This window comes from Podarcis liolepis (assembly GCF_965112155.1).
Source record: "Podarcis liolepis genome assembly, chromosome: 9".
NCBI classification, from domain to species: Eukaryota; Metazoa; Chordata; class Lepidosauria; order Squamata; family Lacertidae; genus Podarcis; species Podarcis liolepis.
The window spans coordinates 41,367,691-41,390,606 of NC_139564.1; the positions used below are offsets into that span (position 1 = coordinate 41,367,691).

Consider the following 22,916-nt stretch of genomic DNA (forward strand, 5'->3'; position numbering starts at 1 on the left):
GAGACATTTTAGGTCAAAAGGCAACAAAGCAGCTTCTGTCTTCTGAAGTGTTACTTTAAAACAGAACAAAACATACACACACAAAATGGGTTATCGTGTGCTGGTCAGCGCTGGTCAAGGCTTGCTCTGTAGCCATAGTCATCATAGAGATGGAAGGGAATGAGGGCCTGAACCTATCTAAAACTCTAATCGCATTAATACTGTTCTTTGCAAAGGGCCAAGAATTGGTACAAGAGTTTTGGTTTGTTTGTTTAAATGCAATATCAATAAAAGGTAAAGGTAAAGGGGCCCCTGACCATTAGGTCCAGTCGTGACCGACTCTGGGGTTGCGGCACTCATCTCGCTTTATTAACCAAGGGAGCCGGCGTACAGCTTCTGGGTCATATGGCCAGCATGACTAAGCCACTTCTGGCGAACCAGAGCAGCGCATGGAAACGCCGTTTACCTTCCCACCGGAGCGGTACCTATTTATCTACTTGCACTTTGACGTGCTTTCAAACTGCTATGTTGGCAGGAGCAGGGACCGAGCAACGGGAGCTCACCCCGCCGTGGGGATTCGAACCGCCGACCTTCTGATTGGCAAGTCCTAGGCTCTGCGGTTTAACCCACAGCGCCACCCGCGTCCTTGCAATATCAATAGGTATCATCATAAAAACAGAGATACTGTGACCCAGTGGGCCACCACTGGCTGGCTAACCCCATTGGGTTGTCTCTGAAAGGACTATGTCAAAGTATGTCTCTCCTTGGAGAGCCTAACTTTGAGAATGCAGGTGAGGGCACCACTCACCCCTCCCACTTTTTGCTGGAATATTTCTGGTATTGTATTGGTGTCTGGCCCACTGGCAGATCAACTCTTTGTTACAAAGATGTCTGCAAATGTGTCATGAAGGCTGACAACGTCAACCCCACTGCGTGGGAATCCATTGCAGATGAGCACAGCGCCCGGAGACAATCAGTTCATGTATCCACAGCAGTGACCAGAGGAGGAACGACCACTGGGAGGAGCACAAAAAGAGGAAACACCAAGGTACACCTGCATCACCATAACCCAGTGCCTTCATCCACCCCAGCTGCAACATGTTTCTCTTGTATCAGTCTCTACAGCCACAGCAGATGCTGTAACTCTCCAATGGTTTGACTTCACTCCCAAAGGCACACTCTTCCATTATCTCCTGAGACAGATGGATGCCAACTAATAATCACCAAAGTTTCTGAGCATAAGAAAAAACATATAGTAGATAAAGTCAAAAAGAAAACTCATTAAAATGCCCATTGGAATCAAAAGGTCTGTGTCAAGTGGCTGAAGTTCAACGGGGGGGGGGGGGCGCTGTCTGAACTCAGTCAAGAGGGAGTTCCAGAAAAGCAGTGTCACAATCCTAAATGCAGAGGTTCTGGCAGAGAAGAGCCCAGGGGACCTTTGTGACTAGGAGTGCTTAGGAGTGTTATGCCAGCTATGGATGTTCCTGAACTGCGATAGCCCAGCCAGAGTAATCCCTGCATTGTTAATCTCAAGACTAGGTTTCTGCAGTGCACTCTGTATGGAGTTGCCCTTTGGCCTGGTCCAGAAGCTCCAGCTAGTGCAGAATGCAGTGACTAGACCACTGATGAAGGCAGATGGCCAACAGCATGTGACACTTCTGCTAAGATAAGCCTGCTTATGTCCTACCAGGCTAGGTTCAAGGCTCTTGCACTAACACACAAAGCCCTGAACACCTTGTATCAATGATACCTTCAGGACCTAAGTCCTTATATCTCAGCTCAACCACTGAGATCATCCAGAGGAGTGCTAATAGATGTCCTCTGTGTTTTAGAAGCCCATCTGTCTCCAACCAGAAGTTGTTCATTTAGTCTTGTTGTTTCCACGTTGTAGAGTACTCTTCTAGCAGGTGTCCTTGCTACTTATTTTCAGATGTCTCTTGAATACTTTTTTTATACTGATAGGCCTATTGTGGGGTTGTTGTTGTTTTATACATTTTCAAGATCAGCCAGTCTTTTTATGATTATTTTGTGTTGTTTTCATGGTACTTGGTGTTTTATTGCATTGCATATTTTGTTGCATGCCAACTTGATGGTTTTTTCCCCCCTTTTGATAGGACAGTTTATTTAAAAATAAAATAAAATGTTGTAGGGCGCCAGGTCACACATGCATGTCCAACTCAGCCAGACCTACAGGAGTCACCTAGCATATGAGACATATCTGAATCCATTGGACAATATTTACTAAACCAGTATTTGCAAATTTATCAGAATTATAAAGATAAAAAAAGGAAAGCAGACTTCTTATTTTCTTTGCTGTAGAAGAGCCATAAAAGTTCACACAATCTTGTTTTTTTTGCTTAATGTTTTCCAAATCAACATACCCCATATCCTTAGAGTTCAGAGTTATTGCTCACTTACTGCCTAAAAAGCTAGACTAGTTTGGGAACGCAATCGTATCCTGGTAAAGTATTAAAATATTCATCGTGCATTTAACCTAATGTACAGTTTGGCCCTGTCTGAGAAACAGGTGACAATTTTGGACAAGAATTACCAGTCTGCTGCATGTGTTGTGGAAAAAAGTATATTATTAGATGCATACTTCCTAACTAGCTAAATTTATCACCCAGATGATTTCTTTCTTTAAAATCATTCTAAGAATAATAGAACAAAAATGGGAACAAATAAATTATTATAGCAAAAATAAAATAAAAACACCATTCATAATTGAAATGTCATTGGAATCAATGCTGCCATTGATAAAGAGATCTCAAGATCTGGAAATCTCATCATCTGGGAACTCAGCCTAGACAATGTTAAGCTTTTCTTCTTGGATGAGCGATCTCCAGTCAAGAACTATTTTCTGTAGACTGATACTCAAACCTGAAGTTAGAAGACTCCTGTTGCACAAGCAACTTTAAACTCCCCATTTGTTGGCTGATGATACATCTTTTCATTATAGTGACAACCGACGGACAAACGTATCTTAATCTAATGGCTTTGATCCATGGGATGCTCTTGGCAAACTCTGTAAAGTGCTGTTTCTCAGCAGCTCTTTAAAATTCAGTTTCATGGAATCTTGTGGTCTTTCTCTCATCAGTTTTAACAAGCAAGGAAATCCTATGTGTCCTGCAAAAGCAAAACAAAATGATAATCCGCTTTGCGTCAATAAATCATGTTGTATCTGCAGACAATAAATAAAAAGAATTCCCATGAATAATGTTTAAATCATCTGTGACACAAAGAAGCAGATAATCTTTGTGTCTGCAAAATTCATTTTCCAGGTTCTGTGCATAAAGTATTTGTCTCTGGATGTATCAGATTTCATATTGTGATCCCATAGGGTCAAAAAAGTTAGTTCATTCACTGTTTACTTCACTTGTCACTGCTGATGCTCTCATGGGTGGCAGAGGTAGTTATTGTAAGTTTTTTTTTATTTAACTTATTAGTCACTCGTCACCCAAAGGTTGTTGTTGTTATTTAGTCATTTAGTCGTCTCCGACTCTTCGCGACCCCATGGACCAGAGCACGCCAGGCACTCCTGTCTACCACTGCCTCCCGCAGTTTAGTCAGACCCATGTTTGTGGCTTCGAGAACACTGTCCAATCAGCTCATCCTCTGTCGTCCCCTTCTCCTTGTGCCCTCCATTTTTCCCAACATCAGGGTCTTTTCCAGGGAATCTTCTCTTCTCATGAGGTGGCCACAGTATTGGAGCCTCAGCTTCAGGATCTGTCCTTCCAGTGAGCACTCAGGGCTGATTTCCTTCAGAATGGATAGGTTTGATCTTCTTGCAGTCCGTGGGACTCGCAAGAGTCTCCTCCAGTACCATAATTCAAAAGCATCAATTCTTCGGCGATCAGCCTTCTTTATGGTCCAGCTCTCACTTCCATACATCACTACTGGGAAAACCATAGCTTTAACTATATGGACCTTTGTCGGCAAGGTGATGTCTCCAAGTTTAAAGAAATAAATGTGGAAATCCATTATACCACAGAAAAGGGAGGTAATCATATAATACAAAGAGAGAAAAGCATAATCTATAGAATGTATGACGTATGGAATTATCTAAGTAAAATGCCCCTCTGATGTCATCCAACCTATATCCTATATCACCAAAACAGGGTGGGAATCAATCATATAGAAACAGCAATTCTGTTGCTGGAGTTAAGTGATTTTCAAACTCTGGAGTGGGTAACATTTGGGAGGAGCTGTGAAATTTCAGGGATGGACCCTGAAGCAGATGGCAAATTCCTTCCACACTAGTCCTGGGTAAATAGAATGTCCTCTAGTTATAGACCCATGCTGCTCTATGCTGGATTTGTGTATTATTTATACCCCGCCCATCTGGCTGGGTTCCCCCAGCCACTACTATTGCTTCAGCTTACTACCAAACAATGTAAGGAGGTGGATTTGATCATACTCAACACTAAAGCATGATAGCAGACCCTGTAGCTGTAGCCTTCATCCGTACATCTATCTTAAGAGACCCATCGTACCCTTGCATTGGAGTGGGGGGTGGGGAGTTGTAGTTCCTTTTCCAAAAGGTGCTATTTTGCCTAGGAAATATAAGCTGCATGGAGGCTTAACTTCAAAGGACAAATCTGGGTGGATGCAAATGTTTCCTGCTGAAAACTACTGGCTGGTTGGGCTGGGGAAACTCCTGAGATGGCAAATACCGAGACCATATAACACCAGTCCTGAAAGACCTACATAGGCTCCCAGTACATTTCTGAGCACAATTCAAAGTGTTGGTGCTGACATTTAAAGCTCTAAATGGCCTCGGCCCAGCATACCTGAAGGAGCATCTCCACCCCCATCATTCAGCCCAGACACTAAGGTCCAGTGCTGAGGGCCTTCTGGCGGTTCACTCACTGTGAGAAGTGAAGTTACAGGGAACCAGGCAGAGGGCCTTCTCGGTAGTGGCGCCTACCCCTTGGAACGCCCTCCCATCAGATGTCAATGAAATAAACAACTATCTGACTTTTAGAAGACATCTGAAGGCAGCCCTGTTTAGGGAAGTTTTTAATGTTTGATGTTTTATTGTGCTTTTAATATTTTATTGGGAACCGCCCAGAGTGGCTGGGGAAACCCAGCCAAATGGGTAAGGTATAAATATATTATTATTATTATTATTATTATTATTATTATTATTATTATTATTTACCCAAACCTCCCTCCTGTCCTAATCTAATGGAGCCCCAAGCTGTATTCAGGGATTTTTTCTCTCCACATGACTCCCTGCCCCCCTAAATGAACAGAATATGGGTTGAACAATTAGGTCTTCCTTGGGAACCTCATTGCTATTTGCTATATTTTTTCTCAAAAAAGTTTCCATTTTCTGAGACTTTTTTATTTTGTTTCTGTTGCCTTCCCATGTTATTTGCACTGACGCCCAGCTCATTTCCAGGAGTTATTCAAAATGTTGGTTCATAACTGCAAAGCCCTTAATATTTCAGTAGGATATGTGAAGGAGCTGTTTCTCCTGTACAACACTACAGAAGCATAATGCATTGGACACAACACAGATTTTTTTCTGTTATGATACTCAAGTTGTAGGACTCTCCCTAGGAAAGCCTGGCTGGTTCATTCTATCTTAAGCTTCAGACAGACTGCAAAGAACTTTTCATTTTGCTGAGCTTTTTTAGTATGGATTAAAGTTCAGCATCCCTGTTTCAATGCAGAATTATTTTATCATGTTCTTGGTTTTATTATATACAACCGATTTTAGTAATTTGGAGTGGTTTGCTATATTTTATGCATTTTACATTTGTGTGTGTGTGTGTGTGTGTGTGTGTGTATAAGCTGCTTTATTTTATAAAGAAAATTAGTATATGTTGCTTTTTAAAAAATAAATAAAGGAATGCTAGAAATCTATCATATAGTCAGCTGATGTTCCTTAATGGGACTGAATTCTTAGAAGATTGCTTTGGCAAACACGGCTTTAACCATTTTCTCTCTTTTGTGGCCCCAGTCTAGATTGGGGACTCAACTCCAACACTTTGCATTGCATGCACAAACACACACACACACACACACACACACAGAGAGAGAGAGAGAGAGAGAGAGAGAGAGAGAGAGAGAGAGATCGAGATCCCATTCATTTTAATGGGACTTTTGTTCCTTACATTTTAAATTGTGTGAGTGCAAGGATGTGATCTGGATCAAGACAACCTCCTCTCCTGCTGCAGAATCAGATGCATGGAAAAACTGATCTGGAGCAGAAACGGAGTGAGTCAAAGGTTTAAATCTCCCTTCCCCCTGCCCTGCTTCCGAATACGACGTGCAGTTGCTCGTGAGTGATAGATTCCCACACATAATCATTTGAGTTTTTATTTCAACCCCCCCCCTTCTGTACCTCCTCTGAGAACACTGCAATTCATTCAGTTTTGATCATTTACTTGAGGCTTTCTGTGCCACACATTGAGGTACATAGCTAGTAGAGCAACTCCCCTCCAGAGTGCCGCTGTTGAAAGCTACTCTCAAAAAGAGCACAGGTGTATGTAAATCCAGCACTTATGTGCCAAGGTTTGTCTTACAACAAGTATGATAAATTATAGCAAGTGTAATTAGTATCCAGTTTTACATCTGGGTATAGGTACTCCCATGGGACACTCTAATATTCGCTGCTTTGCAGCCTGCACCTATGTAATATTTAGTTAGAAGTAAAATTCAATGAGTTGAGTACGACTTACTCCCAAATGAGCATGTATAAAATTGCAACTCTACAGTTCTCGGATGGCTTTTTCATAGCAGAAGACAATAATTTTACCATTTTAACCGATGAACATCTTTTGGGTCCCCCTTTGCTCGCTCTGATCAAGTCCATTACTTCCCTTCTGCAAAATTAACATGAAATATGTAGTCACATTGCGATCAAGGACCCCAGAAGGAGGCGTTTTCCTTCAACCAGTGTGCAAAATTCTTCTCAGAATACTTCTGCGTAGCTTAGCAACCGGTAGAGACATTCATTCCTAAACTAATATTTCAGGCCAAGATAATGACTGGCAAACAACCAAACTCAACTGGTATTGTTGCCATGCCTTTCACATTAACAAAGGGAAGCAATGCAAATTTACTTCTGGTAGTTTCTGACTTTTCTGACCAACTGAATTGGAGAAGAGAATATACATTGTTTGAACAGGAGTAAGTTTTGCTCTTAATATTCTGCTTCAATGAATTAACTTGCAGTGACTGACCTTGTTATTACTCTGGTAATAAAGAGCACTACAAAGATAGGGTAAGAACTGCAGTACCAGCTGCGAGGTAGAAAATATATTAGTTTAATGCATTTATTAATATTTGCATATTCCTAACTACCTGTGCATAGTTGAGGCTATGTGCACATGCTCATATGCATCTCCCGCATACAAATATACTTTACTGTAGTGCCCCCCCTGCCCCTGATCTGAATATATTCCCTCTTCCCCACACCTCACTTATTCCTGCACTATTAACCCTCTTTCCCCATTCCCTGCTGCTGCTTTAGACCATTGTAGCCTGTTTTAGACCAATGGTGGTTTTAGTGCGGCTGTCCTTTATTATGATCCTACACATTGTGCTAACACATATTGAGTGGTACAATATTTGACAGCTCCTGTATATCATCATCATCATCCTGTTTCTTGGACTTAGTCACTTTTTTTTACAAAACAAGAACTCAAAGCGACTATGTATACATCTACAGTATATCAATCCACACACACAATACAATACAATACAATACAATACAATACAATACAATACAATACAATACAATACATATATAGCATATGAATCATTGATACCAAGTGGACCTAAAGAGTTCCCTTGAAGTGGTGATGCTGAAAATGAAAATGAGGTATCTTTGTGAGCAATATGTGTTTTGGTTTAAATGCCTTTGTTAGGTTTAATTCACATGTAACTTAGTTTTGTTTGGAAGGAGTGTGATGTTGCCATATGAGGATGAAAACCAGCCCTTACGTTATGCTTGTTGGCATTGTAAAGATTAACCTATTTCATTTTAAAATCATGAACTTTATAGAGTCCATTTAATGAGATGCTAACATAGATCGAACAACAGCAAGTATACAGTATAAGGGCAGCTGGTTGGGGTTGGGGGGGGAATGGGGTCTGCTCGGCAACTGCTCTTACATGCTTGCTATCATTCAGCCAATGTCAGCGTCTGACAAAGTGAACTGTAGTCTATAAAAACTCACATTCATAAATGGCACGCTAATTTTAAAGATGCTAGGAAGATCAAGTTTTCCTCCTTTAAAATAGAATAAAATAAATAGTTGTGGTTTATTATTGTGCTTATCACATGACTCAGAATTTGAATTTCACTTTATGTGTAATGTAGGAACAAAGCAACCCAAAACCTGGCAGGCAACAGCAGGACTTAACCGAGAGGTGGAGCCAGCACCATCACTATAGCTGAAGCCCCCTCATTCCCAACCCCACTTGTGCTGGACAAGGCAGAAGGGAGGAGAGGGGCAGGAGGGGGAAATTCAGGATTTTATTTTTTTTGCTGCGCCAGCTCCAGGCTGGCACAACAGAAAAATTCAGATCAGGTCTGATGCAGTATGTAGCTGGACTGGCTTAGCTGGATCCATGGCTAGCAAAAGTTTACCCACCCCCCTTGCCACTCTCCAAATGCCCAGTCTTGGGGCATACACCAGTCACTGCTCATCCCACCCCCCTCCAACAGGGCACACTGGGTTCTTGCAGTGGTGGATTTCTCTGTCGACATGCCCTCCCCCTCCGCACTGAGTTCCAGAAGGGCAACACTGAGACTAAGGAGAAAGAGTCTTGCAGGCAGTGCCACTCTCTGGACCAGTTGTAAGAAGGCAGGTTGAGGGCTGAGGTCAGACTAAGGTTGGTGGATCAGTCTTTACTGCTTTCATGATATATTTATCAAAATGTCTGTAAGACATCACACATAGCTTAGTTGGTTAGATTGTGGTGCTGATGTTGCCAAGGTTGCAGGTTCGATCCTCGTATAGGGCCGCTGCATATTCCTGGATTGCAGGGTGTTGGACTAGACAATCCTCAGAGTCCCTTCCAATTCTACAATTCTATAATTCTGTGTTTGGAAATCCTTTGTTCCCCAAATCAGGGGTGCCTTTTTAAAACAACAACAACAACAGAGCTGATCTGCATGGCATTCATCCGCAACATTCTCAACCCAGCCCTTTCCCCTTTGCAGTTATTAATACTGTTTGTGTTGTTTGCCTGCACAAACCAAAAGCAATTATTTCTTTAAAACATTGATGCCTTCAAACGAAGAAAGCTGACTGTCCTGAGATTTTAAGTGGTGTCACTCTGTTGACCTTGGGCAGCTGATGCCTAGCAGGTAGTTGACGAAGATGTGGACCATGTCTAAATCAAGAAGCAGTTAAGGACAAAGCTCAGTCAAAAACATCACCCATCTAATGAGAGAGTAGGCATGCATTGTGGTCAGCAAGTGGAAACTCTCAGCTTCCACTTCATTGGGCCTTCTTTTTGCCCACATATGCAGCCCTATAATTTCTTCATGAGTCAGTGAGAGTTGTGTGGTTACTGCTGAAAGCAAACAAAAAATGTGCCCAAATAATGCATTTTATGTGGCAATTGGCATCTCTGGATATCATATGCTGAGCACATGCCCACTTTCCTCTGAAGCAGAATGCGTGCCCACCAGTACAGTGGGTGGGTGGGTGAAACAAAATGGTGTTTGCATACACTGGGGGATAACTTACAACCCATTTATGGCAACTGATCATGCAAACTTAAAAGCACAAGAAGAGCCCTGATGCATCAGACCAAAGGCCTTTCTGGCTCAGCATTCTCTTTTTCCAGTGGCCAAGTAGATGTCCATGGGAAGCCCACAAGGAGGACATGGGCACAATAGCACCCTAGTGGTCATGACCCCCAACAACTAGTAATCCCTGATGATACTAGAGGCTGGCAGCCAAAGATTTCAGTCCAATATGTGAAACTGAGGAGCTTCAGTTGCATGCTCGTGTTATGGGCAGGGGCTCTTATACCAAGGAAAAATGCAAAGGAAGAATTCAGTGTATGCCTTCTTCTGGGTGACGGTCATGACTTTTCTTTGGCTCATGGGTACAGAGATTACCTAGGGGCTGGCAAAACCAACTCCTGCCAGGGGATGCAGACCTAGTGAGGGGCACAAATTACCCATTAGACTATGGAGTGCATGACGTATATGTGTGTGGCAACATGACGCAGATGTTGCGGCATTATCAAATGCAGAAGAAACTTCCTGTCCATGTCACAAAAGCATGCAGTAAAGTGATCCCCCCTGGGGGGGGGGGAGCGCTGATACAGCTCCTTGCCAAAAATGCAAGAGACCCCATGTACACCTGATTTTCAGGAGGATCATTTGCTTTCCAGTAATAATAAGCTGACACCCATACAACAAAACCCAGGATGAGAGAATAACCTGAAAGCAAATGCTGACTGCACCAGCTGGAAAGTTAGGGAATATTGTTACCATCACTCCACTTTTCTAAGCAATGAGAATTTCCAGGAATTTCCAGTGCTTACCTGGGCTTAGTTGCCATTGAAAGAAAGTCAATAAATAGCCAATGCCATCCAATCACGAATAAATCACAAACAAATCAGAACAAATCCTCAGTAAACAAGTTATCTGGAAGCAGCATCACTCATCCTATTTTGTTATTTCTTTCTAATTTTGAACCTCTCCTAAAATATCATGTTCATTAGCTCTTATTTTTTAAAGTCTTGACTGGCAAGCGTGGTGAGATCCAGTTCATTCTTCCCAAGTTCTCCTTGCATTGGAAAGCTGAGTCTGTCCTGAAACATTTTATTATGATTTCCCACAGAATCATAGGGTTGGGAAGGTTCATATGGCCATTTTATTTAATCCTCTGCTGCACACCAGTAAAGCTACCGGCTTGGCATTGCTTGTTTGGATGGGGGAAAGCCACCATACTGCAGGATCATATTTTGTCCCCACGTGTTGCTACAGTAAAAAACAAACAAAAAGCAGCCTTGTCAATTAAAAGAAGAGCGCCATTCCAAGGGACAGGCAGGTCGGGCTCTGTTTGCTTTTGGAACATGCCCTCTGCCAGACTGCCACCATCGTGTAGGTCAGCAAAGGGTGCCTGTGTTCCAACGCCAGATGACTACGATTAGATTGAGATTAAATTCTCCCTGTAGAACCCTTCTGTTGCCATTATTCCTACACCGCAGCCCCGATGCTCCAGGAGAAAGGGGGCGAGAAGGCTGGGCGAACGCGCGCTTGCAGAGCCCTTTCCCGTTGCCACAGCCCTCGCATTCCCGCGCACTGCAAGCCAACGAGGCGGTGACTGAGGGTGAGGGCAGAGCCGAGCAAGGGCAGCAGCTTCTACGAGGCTTCACGTCCCCACTGCCCATGTGCAAAGGGGCCGCACATGCTCCTTGGCCGCCTCTCCTCGGGCAGTGTGCACATGCTCAGTAGCAAGATGGACGCTTTTCTGATGCAGGGTTCATTTTGGTAGCGCCGAGGCGGCCGCCGAGCAATCGCTTCCCCCTCGAGCCGGCTGCAGGACCTCGGCTGGGCGATGGCGCGCTGCAGGCTGCTCAGCCATCTCCGGCTGTAATCCAGCGGGTGGACGGGGCGCCGGTGGCATTCCGGCCGTCTCTCTCTCTTTCTCTTTCTCTCTCTCTTCCCTGGCTTGTGGTAAGTCCTGGACGTTGGCGGAAAGGGCCGCGTCGCTGGGCTTCGGAGGGGATTCTCCATCCGCGCCCGCTTGGAGGAATGGCAAGGCTTCGGGTGGCCGCGGGGAGAGGCCGGGCGATTGGCCGTGCCAAGGCAACGGGCGCTCTGTGCGCTCCCTGCGCGTCGAGCCCTGCCTGGCTGCGTCCCCCTGCAGAGGTGGCCATCTCCAAGCCGCCCTCTCCCTCTGCAGCAGCTCCTGCCTTGCTTCCTTCTTTCAGTACCTCGGCCAGCACCTTTGCAGCTCCTGGCGGGGTGTTGTTGTTGCGCTTAGTGGCTCATTCTGCATGGCCGGCCCTTCCCGAGGTTGGGGAGGTATCTGGGGGCCTCCTTGGCGCTGTGCTGGTTGAGGAAGGAGCCAGCCAGGGAGCCTGCTCTCGACTGTAGAGGCGGGAAACTCCAGTAGGTCCAAGAGGGAATATTTTGCTTTTGCCTGGAAATTGGAGACAATGGAAGTGGGTAAAATCTAGGGAGGGCTCCAGGCACCGCTATCTTGATTTGTGTGTGAAGCAGGCAAGAAAGTAGCTTTGGCTTTGGCCAGAGATCCATGGTGCACAGAGGCCTTGTCGCTCAAATGTGGGAGTGGGGAGGGCAAGCAAGGTCCTGCAAGGCTGGAGGTTTGTGTGAACACCTGTTGCCAAGGTTGCATAGGCAACTGTTAGAAGACGACAAAGAAAAACACCAACTGGTTTCAAATTGGCTTTCAAGACTCATCTTCTGGTGAAAAATGTGCTTTGTGCCTTTTCCCTCTTCGTTGGACTTTAGCCGCTTGCAATTCTTAGTGCTCCAGTGCTTTCTGCTGACCTTTAGAATACAGTGGGGGAAGAGGTCACAAAAGTCCCCTGGTAGGGAGGGTGGGGAAGGGTTGCTGGGAGACCTGGTACTGTGGTACTGGAGGGACAGGGGAAGCACCACCACCACCACCACTTCCCCCAGTGCTGCGGCAGGGAAGAACCGCCATTGTGATCATACCTTGGCTGTGGGAATGGAAAGTCCCATGTCTTGCAATTTGGCTGGGAGCCCCGGCTGCTGTTGCTCTGGGCATAAGGAGATGCTTCTTCTGTTGCTCTTGGAAGGAAGACAAGAATGTCTTCTGTTGCTGTGACTGAAGGGATATAAATATCTTTCTGCTTTTAAGGGGGAGAACAATGTGGCTGCATCTAGAAAAAGATGAATGGAGATGTAGAAAAATGCAGCCACCGTTATAAGATTCAGGCACTTGCTCTAGAGAGTGAAGCCTGGACAATTCCCTCCCCCCCGCCCCCACGCCATATAGTGCGGAGATCATAAAATGCAGAGATTTTTTTCCCTCCTTCAGTCAGTGCAGCTAGGAGCAGGCAAGCAGTATTTGGTACTGAACATGAACACTTAGCCCTGTTGGAAATGTGTTTGTTATTCTTTATGTCGATAAGAAATATTCAATAAGAAAGATGCTGTGCAAATATAGTGTGATAGTAAATGTTCTCAGTGATGCAAGCAACACATGCGATTTGCTTCACTTTGTGAATGGGGCAGTAAATGCAAGACTAATGATAAGAGAGGTGATTCATTGTTAGCAAAGACACATGATTCAGTGGGATGTCTTAATTAGCACTCATTACTAAAACTTCCCACTGATATTAATGGAACTAGTAGTGAAAATAAGGGTTGGATAGACAAGGCCTGGATCTGTATGTCTTGTATTTGCTCAATAATTGCAAGTATTTTTTTGTTGAAATGTTATAAATATGTGTATGCCAACATACATATTGTAAGTTTTAGTTCTTGGGACGCTCATCTAGGTGGATTTCCATTTAGGTAGCTTCCTCTGGAAGATGTAAGTTTGTTCTGCAAACATATCAACACCAGGTCTGTAGGTATAAATTACCAACTATTAGGCAGCTGCTCATTTAGGAACCTAAGAATAATCCTGCTCAGTCAGGCCAAAGGCCTATCTAGTTCAGCATTTTGTTCACATAGAGGCCAATGATATCTCTATGGACCCCCAGAAGTAGGACATGAGTGAAACAGCACTCTGGCCATCAAGATCCCCAGCTACTTCCTGTGATGCTGGAGGTAGTAGCCATCATTAGTAGCCTTATTGACATTGACAGCTTTATCCTCCATGAATTTGTCTGAATCCAAGTTGACTGTCATCACTACATGTTACGGCAACAAATTCCACAGTTCAAATAGGCATGCTGTGAAGAAGTACATCCTTTTGTCTGTCCTAGATCTTTCAACATTCAGCTTCATTGGTTCTAGTAATATACAAGAGGGAGAAAAAGATATCCCTACCTATTTTCTCCACACTATGCACAATTCGCATAGCTTTGTCATTTCTCCCTACTCTTACTTGCCTTTCCCCCTCAAATAATTTTCATAATGAATGCATGTTCTATTAGAACACAAAGGTCATGATCCAAGACAGAGTGAGTTTACTGGGTTTAAGCATGCCCAACACTATTCTAGATTGTAGCCAATAAATTATTCACACAAGCATTTCTAATTAATGAGAAATCCACATAAATCATCAGGGCAATCCTATACTTAGGTATTCGGAAATAAAAGCCCTGAGTTCAATGGGACTTACTCCAAAGTAAGCAGTAATACCGTTGCAGCCTTTGTCCAGTAGCTTGTCATTGGAATGATTTAGTGTTTACAATGATTTACTTCCTTGGTAGGAAGTTTTTCCTATTTTTCACATTCAACTTCATTAATATATGACTTTTTTCCCTCTTGTTTATCACAGGTCAACTTTTGTTCTGGACTTAAAAGTCCCCACAATGAAGTTTTCCCTGGCGATTCTTGGGTTTGTTTTCTTCTTCTTATGCATTGAAGAAGTCTACTCCAAAGAGAAATCTTCAAAGAAAGGAAAAGGGAAAAAGAAGCAGTATCTCTGCCCTTCGTATGTCCCTTACATATATATTTTTAATTGTGTATAATGACAGTGTGATAAAGTGCACGTTTATAGTTTTCTTATGAAATGATAGCATTCAAATAAACAATATTAATGCACTAAGGGTGACATCCAGTGATGTCCACCCACTTGTGCAAAGGAAATCCACTTGTGCCACAGGACCTCTAGTTTTTCTCCTCCCCCCAGACCATCTCCCTGTGCACCCCCACAATCTGTGACCCCCTAATCCTCCATAGCAGCTTTCGGAAGTGTGTGTCGAAAGGGATTGCAGGCGGAGGAGAGGATGAAGAAGCCCCATTGAGTGGATGCCCACTCACACTATAATGCACAATAATGTATTCATTTTATTTATTTATTATCAGATTATTGGAATTGTGGGAGCTATGTTTATTCATGACCAATATTAGCTAGTCAGGTGTTTTGTTAGTTGAAACTGCCAGCAGCTTCTCAACAAGGTTTAACCATCAATCATGTATGTATATAGATATGTTATGTGCTCAATGTAAGGGGATGTCAGTAATAGAAAACTGATGGATGGTTCAACATTTTTGAGAGAAGCAAAGGGTCAGGTTGCGTGGAAGAAACTTCAGCACATGACCTGTGGATAAAGAAGCCATAAAAAGTTGGCAAGAAGGAGTGACAAGGAAATGTGGGCTTGGAAAGTGGGAAAGGGGAAGGGGATCAGTACAGCTGATGTTTACAGGGCTAGTGGCCGAAAGGAAAGATTGCTGAAGGCAATGGGCTGAGAAGCTGGGATTTGAATGCTTGAAGATGGGACAAATAGAAAAATGTGGAGGAAAAGAAGGTTAAAGGGGTAAACAGAACCAGGGGAAACCTCATGGATAGGTAAATGGGTTTTTGGAAACAGGTGCTCCAAAGACCAAGGATGATGTGAGATCCAAAGAGGGGGTGGAACATCAGCAACGCCCTTGTTGATTTGAATTGATCAATTAAAGCTTTGATAATGAGTGCCTGGTTTCCAGTTAATTTACATGCTGAATATTTTCACAGGCAATTCTAAACCAAAAACCCATGATATTCCCAGACCTCCTTTTCAGATGCTTTCCTCTGCCCATTGTGTGAGCAGTTGAACAAGCTTGTCCCAAAACCTCAAAACTATGGTTAGTGACTTCAAAGCAAGACAATATATGGCTCAGTATCCTGGGTAGTTTTGAAGCTATTTAACTATTGCTTCTGGGTTCATACGTAACAGGAAACAATGGTTAGGTCCTGAATCTTGGCTTGTTCGGTTGTTAGCATGAAGGGAGGAGGCAACTGTTTATTAAGTGGCTGTCTACTATTGAGTCTATATAATAACTTGGTAAGCCATTGGTATGCAACAGAGATGGGGAAGTGAGCCAGAACTTGATCTGCCCCATAGTTCAAAGAGCTTGTTAGCCCTGTGTGCTTCCCAGATGCCTGACAACCAACTGATTATCAGGCTTTTGGGAAGTGTTGTTCAAAGTACTTAGCCCACAAAACCCATTATTGACCGCACCCTTACCTGGGCAGATGGGTATGGCTTGCCCAAAATGACCTCCTGGATCCAATAGGATGACCTGGTCCACAGCCTGCCATTTTCTAACCCCTGAACTACAATGCAGATTCTACATGGTCTAACCAAGAAGTGAGAAGTAATCAAAATGTGAGGCAGCCGGACAGCAATAAGATTCTCCTCACTACTTGAATATAGACAACTTGCTTAAGAAATGCACACTTTGGTAAATTATCACTTGGTAAGTGCTTCTCTCTACCAACCACGGCTTAATAGAAAGTACACTAAGTATTAACCACCTCTATCTTTGCCTATATTTTGTCATGAATACATAGGCTTGAAGAAACATTCTGCATAACTTATTTTTTTTAATGTTATGTTTATGTTCCACCTTTCTTTCAAGTAGCTTGAAAGTTTTCCCCACACTTAAAATAGTAGCTTGTCTAATAAAAATAAAACAACACTCAATTGCTCAGTGATCTGAAGATGAATTATAAGGAGGATGTTGGTGTTTTCTATTTCTGGAAAGTACTGTGCAGAGAACATTTTCATGACACAAACACTTTATAGGTAGCTACAATAATTTAGCTAGTGTACTGCAAGAGATTTATGTACAGTCCAGGTTTATAATGTGTCTGCTTAAGGACAGAGTGTTACAGTGGGCAATTTGGCAATGCAATACATCTCTGGGCAAGTGCTTATAATTAAGTGTTCTTGGGCTGGTAGGGTTCTGGGTGCTGTGTAGGTAAAATTCAGTATTTTACAAAATGTATCAGTGTTGTTCCCCCAGGGCAGGCTGTTAGCCAGGTGCCATATTCTAGTGTTAAGTTGGCTAGTAGCAATATGAAGTCAACAGATGGGACTGCAGGGATGAGAATCTGCATGGGAAAAGAAGTTAATTATTATATTGCAGGCAAATATTTACTAGAAATGCTCTTCCATTTTCCAAATAGGAGAATTCTTGCCATGATTACTCATGCTTCTGTTTAGCTCTAGTTATGTAATTATTGACTGGTTTGAGAGGCTTTTCTTCTCTCTGTTTAGATCTCAGCCAGCTTGTTTCAACAGTTGCACTTTATATAGCATAACCATAAAGGAGTCATCAAATTGATATTGTATAGTTCATCTTTTTGTGGGGTTCTGCCTTTTAAGGAATGTCTTTCATGTATTATCTGCTTAAGTATAAGCTTGCTTAACCACTCCTTGTGTAAGATAGGTTGATGCAAAATTCACTTTTGGTATATGTTGCTTTTGTTTAATAGAAAGATTAGAGTGGGTCCCATTGACTTAGGTTGAACCACAATGGATGCAAAACTTTTATCAGTGCTCTGTGCCTGCCATTATTTCTATGTACACTGCTGGAAGACAGCATAAATTATAACATAGTGTTGGTTCAGTAATTGGGGAATCCCATTGTAAGTATTAATTTGCCAGCACCACAACTCTTAGGATACTGTTTACACAAGGACTTAAGTGAGTACCATGGTTCCTGTTGCTTATTACAAGAAAGTGGGTGTATATTTCTGATATATGCAGTTAATACAAGTTTTGGGTGAAATCTGGTATGCCATGCTTCAGGTTAGGCCCAGTGTCTGATAATGTAAGACAGGGATGGGCAACCTCCTGCCCATGAAGCAGATTCACCCCAGAACTGTTTTGCATTCTAGCCCTTTCATGCCCCACCTCACATATCAGCTGTTCCTGTGGCTAGGGGCTAAGACTGAAAAGGACTTTCATGTTGATGATGCAAGTGCAGCTACTTCTACAAGGAATATCTTTTGCAAGAAGATCAAAGCAGAGGAGAAAGTATCCTAGCAAATAGGTAGGCTCTTTGTAGTGCTGGGATAGCTCAGTTGGTAGAGCTTGAGGCTCTTAATCTCAGGGTCATAGGTTTGAGCCCCATGTCGAGCAAAAGATTCCTGCATTGATGAGGTTGGACTAGATGAGTCTCATGGTCCCTTCCAACTCTACAATTCTATGATTCCTATTCCTTGCAATCATGCAGAGCATCCCTGCAATCTTCAGGATGCTGTTTTGAAGTTTGTGGACTTGAATAGCTGTAAGGCAGATATTGCATTGTGAATTGATATTATTTCCATTCTTATGCTGGAAGTTCTGAGTTTGCCTTTTGAACATTCAGGACAGATAAAGGGTGTTGGGAAAATGGAAGGTGACACTCGACTGGAGTTACTAAGAATAACTATGACTCTGCTTCCATGGGAAATAGCTTTGTGTTTGTGCCTGCAACTGTGTGCATCTGTGCAAATGTGTTAAGGTGAGTGTTTGTATGTATTGATTTGCTCCCACCCACTTTGCTGTCTGGCCTTGCCCTGTACCCACTGATGGGTTAAGATTCAGTGCCTTAAGACTCAATGTGTTGTCCAGAATAGGAAGTGTGAAAGGCTGCAGTGTTTCAGTAATGGATGCAAGCATTCTCTTTTGTGATTTTCCTTGACTGTAGTTTAACTTTCAACCCTGTGAAACAGGGTAGCTTGGCAAGAGAGCTTCTGTATGTTCCTAACAACCACAGAAACGGGAAACATGAATGGACCACATTTCCTGTTTCCATGTTTCTTCTGATACATTTGGAAAAAGAGGCTGGTGTATCTGTTCTATAGTATGGAGAGATGTTTGTCTTTTTGTTGTGGGATGAACAAACCAGAAATATGTGCATTACCATATAATATACAACAGTCCATAAAAGTAAGATCCCAGTTTGTAACTGATTTTTGCTGTCATAGTCCAACATGTTAACCACTACAGCAAAATACCTCTGTACACACTTGACTTACTGTCTGCAGAACAGCAATTTGGGCTCATGGCCTCATGCATTCAAATCTAGACTGAGAGGGGAGAAGGGGAAGCCTGTATGCATTGCAAAGGCAGTAGTAGTCATTTTAATAATCTATAGGAGATTAAAAAAAAAATGTAAATATTAGAGAGTCATTTTATTTTAAATTCCAGGCTATGTAGCCAAAGACAAAATCCTCTTTACTGAACCTGAAGGCATTACTGAATTAATCAGGATGTTTAGTCGATTAATGGTTTGGTAACAGATTAAAAGCATGAGCTCATTAATCAGAAATGCTGATCCAGCGTCTTTCACTACAGTGACTGGAACACAAATTTCTGCTGTCTGCTACTTGTAGGCCCTTTCATGCCTCCTGTTAGAATCTGGACGTATAGCCCAGCTGGGTTAGCACTAAACAGAACAGATAGATAGGCCAGGAGAAGAACGAGAAAGATGGGGAGAATGATTTCCCTCCCTTCCTGCAGGTGTTGTCCTGTGCTGTGTCTCTGGCTATCAGTGGAATTTGAATTGAAGTAGGGCAAAATGTGTTATCCTAGTGTCAACTTAATCTTCCTTTGTACCTGGTCTTTGTGCATGTGGGCTGGAGGGAAGCGGAGCTTAGCCTACCCTAATAAAATTTCACTTTTTGAACAGAAACAAGTGATTCCATTGGATGTAGGCAGGGACATGCTAACACTGGGAGTAAGGGCCCTTAATCTGCAGTAGCAGCTTGCCTAAGGGTTTGAGGAGTTTTCTGCACTGGAGAAGCATAGGGGGGAAAGATCCCCATGGTAGCATAAGCCATAGAAAGTACCACAGGGGTAATTCTACAGCTCACAAACAAGGGAACAGATTTCTCCTGGCATTTATATATATATATATATTATATAATTAAATAGATTTATGATCACACAGGTGTGTTTCATCAGTGTTACATAGCAGCATGGGATTTGTAGTGCTTAGAGCTCTGAATTGTTGTTGCTCATGTCTAGCTTGCAAAACTAGCAAGCTATAGAATTCATAGATTGGCTCTGCTGGAGCAGGCTTTTCTACAAGAATCCAATCTACCATGACAGTATTTGTTTGAATTCATGTGGCTGCTATTAGGCAGCACTGCATCAAGGAGTGCTGTGATCCTGCTTCTCAGGAGAAAAGTGAAAGGCAGAGAAGATATTTGTTGCTTTGTTTGCCTGTATCCAGCAATGACTTGCTGCCTAATCACTGCCATACATTATCCTGTTCTGTGAATATGTTCGCTACCATGTGATTTCCTATCTGCTAGCCTTGTGTCATCGCTAGCTTCTTGCTTGAATCTGCCTGAATGAGCGGAGGGGACAGAGTCACTGCCACAGGCAATCCATAGCAATTCTTTTGCTGGTGATGGACAAGCACCTTCTCTGTCAGTCAGGGCTTTGGACCTTATGGGAACTACAACCTCTACATGGATGGCTACTATGTGTAATGCATTTTTCAAATAGCTATGCAAAGTTTCACTTTGTACTGGTTTTAAAACAATGTACTCCAAACTGAACTACCAGGAAGCAGGAAAAGGTGTTTTGCTGGAGGCCATACAAGATTAAAATTCAAGGGAGAGAAGACCACTCCCACCCCATAACCACCCACTCCTACCTGTCCCCATTCCCACAGCCCCCTCCCTATTCTCTTTCAGCACAACTTAGTTATCCAGGGCAGCCTTTGTTATTCTTATACCATTTGTGAAATGCCATTGCCTCCAATAGGTAATTTGTGCTGGAAGAGAAGGAAGAGGATTGTAGGGGTCAGGGTGAATGGGTGGCATCTAGGGGAGTTGGGTGAGTGGATGAGTAACTTATAAACCTTGGATTAGGTGAGAAAATGAACCATTCTGGGGGAAATCATTAATCGTAGCAAAGGGGGAGCAAGCTTACCCACCTCTATTTTCTAATGGCCTTGTGTCTTCAGACTTTATGATCATACCTGCAGCCCTTATGAGGCATTCAGGTTAGTTTTTAAGTGAATGTGTGAGAAGTGTCCTAAAGAGACAAGTTGTCACAGGAACATGCCAGTCAGTAATCACATAGTTCAAAGTAGGAGGTAACTCTTTATTAGCAAAACTACAATCTTTACAGATTTGGTTGAGTTCCTGGCCTAATGATCAGAGTAGCTCATTCCCAGTGGTCTTACTCCATAAAAATCCGTTGTCAAGACAGAAATTCCCCATCTCCTTCTTTCCAGGCTTTCTCTAAGCAATCAGAGACTGTGGCTTTGTGCAGCCAGCATCTCTGCTCTTTTCATGCCTCTTCTGGTTCTGGGAGAATGGGGGAAGGGGAGCTTTTTGCAGCAGGAGGGGGGGGGAGACTCGTGACTCTTCACTAGCCTGACTCATCTCTACCTTTTGGCCTCCCTCTTCCCACTCTCCTGCTTCAACTTCTGCATCTGATTGTGGACTTCTCTCTGCCCCACACTCTCCCAGTTCACTAGGCCCTGTGACCTCTTCAGCTTCCAACACCGCCTCTTCCCAGACTTATACTTGTTGTCCTTCAGACCACTCACTGTTGTCCCACCACTCCTCAGGCTCTGAGCCCCTGGTGGTTCCCCAGCCGGTTCCTCCCACCATTCCTCTTTGTCCAACCAGTCCATGACGCAAGTGCACTAGCTCATGTCCCCTCCTTTCCATTACATTTCTCACTATTTCCCAGACTTGGGATGGCAGTTGGACGGCAGATGTGAAAAGAAGTGGCCCTCCTGTACTCATGGAGGCTCTCTACAGTTTTTGGAACCCTAATTTTCTAGGGCTTCTAGAACCCTGATTTTTCCAGGGTTCCAAAATGTGTTGGGAACCCAGCACAAATACAGAAGGTTCCCCATTGCAAACAGGTGCCATTTGCAAGTTGGAGGGAAACTGGAACAGTGATGTGGAATGGAGAAAAGGTAGTGCATTCATTCCCACAGCTCTCCTTCACATGTTTAATGCCTAAAGGTGGCATATGTCATTTTATGAGATGCACTAAGGTTAGAGATGCTCTGTTGATATATCTGTAACGTTTTTGGTTCTCACGAGGCAGGCTAGGAGTTTCCAATACAGTATTGTTTATGCGTAGGAGGCTCTAATTGTGGGCATCAGCTTTCTCTGTGGGCTCAGCCACACTGATAGCTGTTCCTGCCACTTCTGGTTTTCTTAGCTTTTTCTTATTGCCATCTGAGCTGACAGCAGATGCTTCATCATGGCATTAGTTGAGTAAGCCTGGCATAAGCAGAGAGGCCCAAGCAGAGAAAGCTTCCACTCCAGAGCTGCAGTGTTAAGGCCTTCTGGCCACATGGCAGCATTCCAACCTCACAGTTTACTATTATGTAGAAGGTTATGGTTATTTAAGCCTTGCCATAAAACCCCTATTAGAACATCTACTGTATGCCATTTCAGTTATAATTTGGTCAACTTATAAAAGATCTCCAAGCTAAAGCCCCCCCCCTTTTTTTGCTACTGACTGAACCCAACATATCCCATCAGTATGTATTGAACTTAAGGCTTCTTCACAATATTGGGAATGCCTGTCATTTTCATTTGAGGGCATTTGACTGGCATTTGGGGTGCCTTCAAAGTGCTCGTGCTGCTGCTTCAACAATGGTTGCACGGGTGCTAGCTTGCTGGTTGGCTGAGTACCCTTTTCATCACCAGCATCCTCCGATGCCTGACTTCCTGGCATTTTATGAACGAACTCTTTAACTGATTATGAGCACAAAACATGACTCAGTTTACTGAGGCATGTTATTTAAGCGTGCATTTCATATTGGAGTTTTTGCTGCACTTTGCCATTGTGAAAGGATGAAATCTTAAGATCACCATGACCTAAGGACAGCTTAGGAATTGTAACTAGGTTTTCAGAAAACAGCAATGCCAACATATTAATAGCAAGAGCTCTCCAGACACTCAGACCCTGCATTCAATGCACTTCCATAAATGGGTCAAGCAGGTATACATTGTTCAGAGGGCCAGTGTATGTTGATGAACCCAACCCCATTCCCAGAGTTACCCAAAGCCACCACAATATGGTTTGGAGACCTACCACCTCCAGTTGTA

At 43.2% G+C, this 22,916-nt stretch overlaps 1 protein-coding gene across 4 annotated transcripts in view; it reads left to right on the forward strand.

Annotated features, from left to right (window-relative positions):
* Positions 1–11,288: 11,288 nt before the first annotated feature.
* The window catches only part of GLRB (glycine receptor beta), a 28,570-nt gene continuing 16,942 nt past the window's right edge, over positions 11,289–22,916 (forward strand). For all 4 annotated transcript variants that reach the window (XR_014529913.1, XR_014529914.1, XR_014529915.1 and 1 more), the window contains exons 1-2: positions 11,289–11,638; positions 14,406–14,561. Coding sequence is in view for 1 of the 4 variants with exons in the window: in XM_083520065.1 (XP_083376191.1) it covers positions 14,440–14,561 (122 nt within the window). In the remaining 3 variants the exon portion in view is untranslated. The remainder of the gene's footprint in view (positions 11,639–14,405; positions 14,562–22,916) is intronic.